Source organism: Carica papaya, chromosome 2 (assembly GCF_054855325.1).
Source record: "Carica papaya isolate Zhongbai chromosome 2, ASM5485532v1, whole genome shotgun sequence".
Lineage (NCBI taxonomy): Eukaryota > Viridiplantae > Streptophyta > Magnoliopsida > Brassicales > Caricaceae > Carica > Carica papaya.
Window position 1 is genome coordinate 22884330 of NC_142310.1, and position 1516 is coordinate 22885845.

Genomic DNA, 1516 nt, shown 5'->3' on the forward strand with positions numbered 1-1516 from the left:
ATACGTGTGAAATGTAATTTTAAGAACTAGTCTTAACATATTATAACCTTATTATATTTTTAATGTAATTAATTGTCTATTCTCATCCACTATATTTAATTCTCCCTCTTGTATTTTACACTTATATATGACATACAGGCGACACAAGTAATACAAAATATACTTTTAATTATCTTCTAAATTGATAGTAAGAAACAAACGTATTTTGCCTAGGTAAATATACAAATAGAGAGAAAAACAAAAACAAGCTGGTAACAAATATAGAAGAGAGTAATACTGTAAGTTTCAAACGGCAAAGAGATGGGTTTAATACATACCAAGTAGTGAACTCTGTAACCCAATTTCATACAAGTAATGAATCCCTGTGCGGGACTTTTCTCGATTATTGTAACAAAAGTATTCTACTAGCAGTTTAGCAATTCTACAAAATCAATATCGAACTCAAGACTTTCATCAGGGAAAGCACCCATCGAGCTGCTGCAGACATCAGCTTTCTCAGAATCCAAACCTTGACACTTAATCATCTTCTCTTCATGTAGATCCCTGGGTTGAAACCCGCCACCAGAAATCCAAGCCGTTTCAAACCCAGATTGAGTCAATGGAGAAGAGGTGAAGATCCCAGGCTGAAGATGATCATGATGAGTAGTAATGTACTCCCATGGAGATGGGCTTGCCAACTGATCTCTTGACTCAGTAGTGGTTGCAGTAGCACTCCAAACGATATTTTTATGGCTCTCCAAGGGTGGCGTAGTGGAGATTTGATTCAAGATAGAGAAACAACATGGTGAATTATTAGAAGGATATTCAAATGACATCAAGCGTGGTTGTGGGTTAACATGGGTATTATTATTATTACAAATATTAGTATTATGGCTTCGATTGGGAGAGGTGATGAGGAGATTCTGAGTAGGGGATTGGAAGGCCTGTGCAATGAGCTTCTTCTTGATGGAGGAGTTCCAAAAGTTCTTAACTTCATTATCAGTTCTACCAGGCAAATACTTAGCAATCTGAGCCCATTTATTCCCTAATATTCTCTGAACTTCAATTATTATTCTCTCTTCTTCCGCACTGAATGAACCCCGCTTCACATCTGGTCTTAAGTAGTTTATCCATCTCAACCTGCAGCTCTTTCCACACCTCTGCAAACCTGTTTCCATTGATATTTAACATTTAAAAAAAAATGATTAAAATTAACCCTTGATTACGAGGAGCTAATTACATATGTATATATATAAATACCAGCAAGTTTTGGGACAGAACTCCAAGAGCCATGGCCGTGGGCGGTTATATGTTTGATAAGTTTCTCATCTTCTTCGGGAGACCACAGACCCCTCTTTACTTTCTGCTTGTTGCAACACTGATGCCCCATCCTATATCGATAACCTACCTCTTCTTCAACCTCTTAGTTCTTCGATATCTAATTTCCCTGCATGCTCCCTTGTATATATATATATATATATATGATCGATCCAGCTATATATATTAGGTATATGCTGTACGACGATGGTTGGTGATG

The 1516-nt window shown here is 36.9% G+C and overlaps 1 protein-coding gene across 1 annotated transcript; it reads right to left on the minus strand.

Annotated features, from left to right (window-relative positions):
• Nucleotides 1-277: 277 nt before the first annotated feature.
• LOC110817365 (uncharacterized) lies at nucleotides 278-1516 on the minus strand. Its single transcript, XM_088212322.1, has 2 exons — nucleotides 1240-1516; nucleotides 278-1147 (listed from the first exon to the last, which is right to left on the minus strand). Exons 1-2 carry the CDS (start codon nucleotides 1367-1369, stop codon nucleotides 405-407), a joined length of 873 nt encoding a protein of 290 aa, XP_088068448.1. The 5' UTR covers nucleotides 1370-1516; the 3' UTR covers nucleotides 278-404.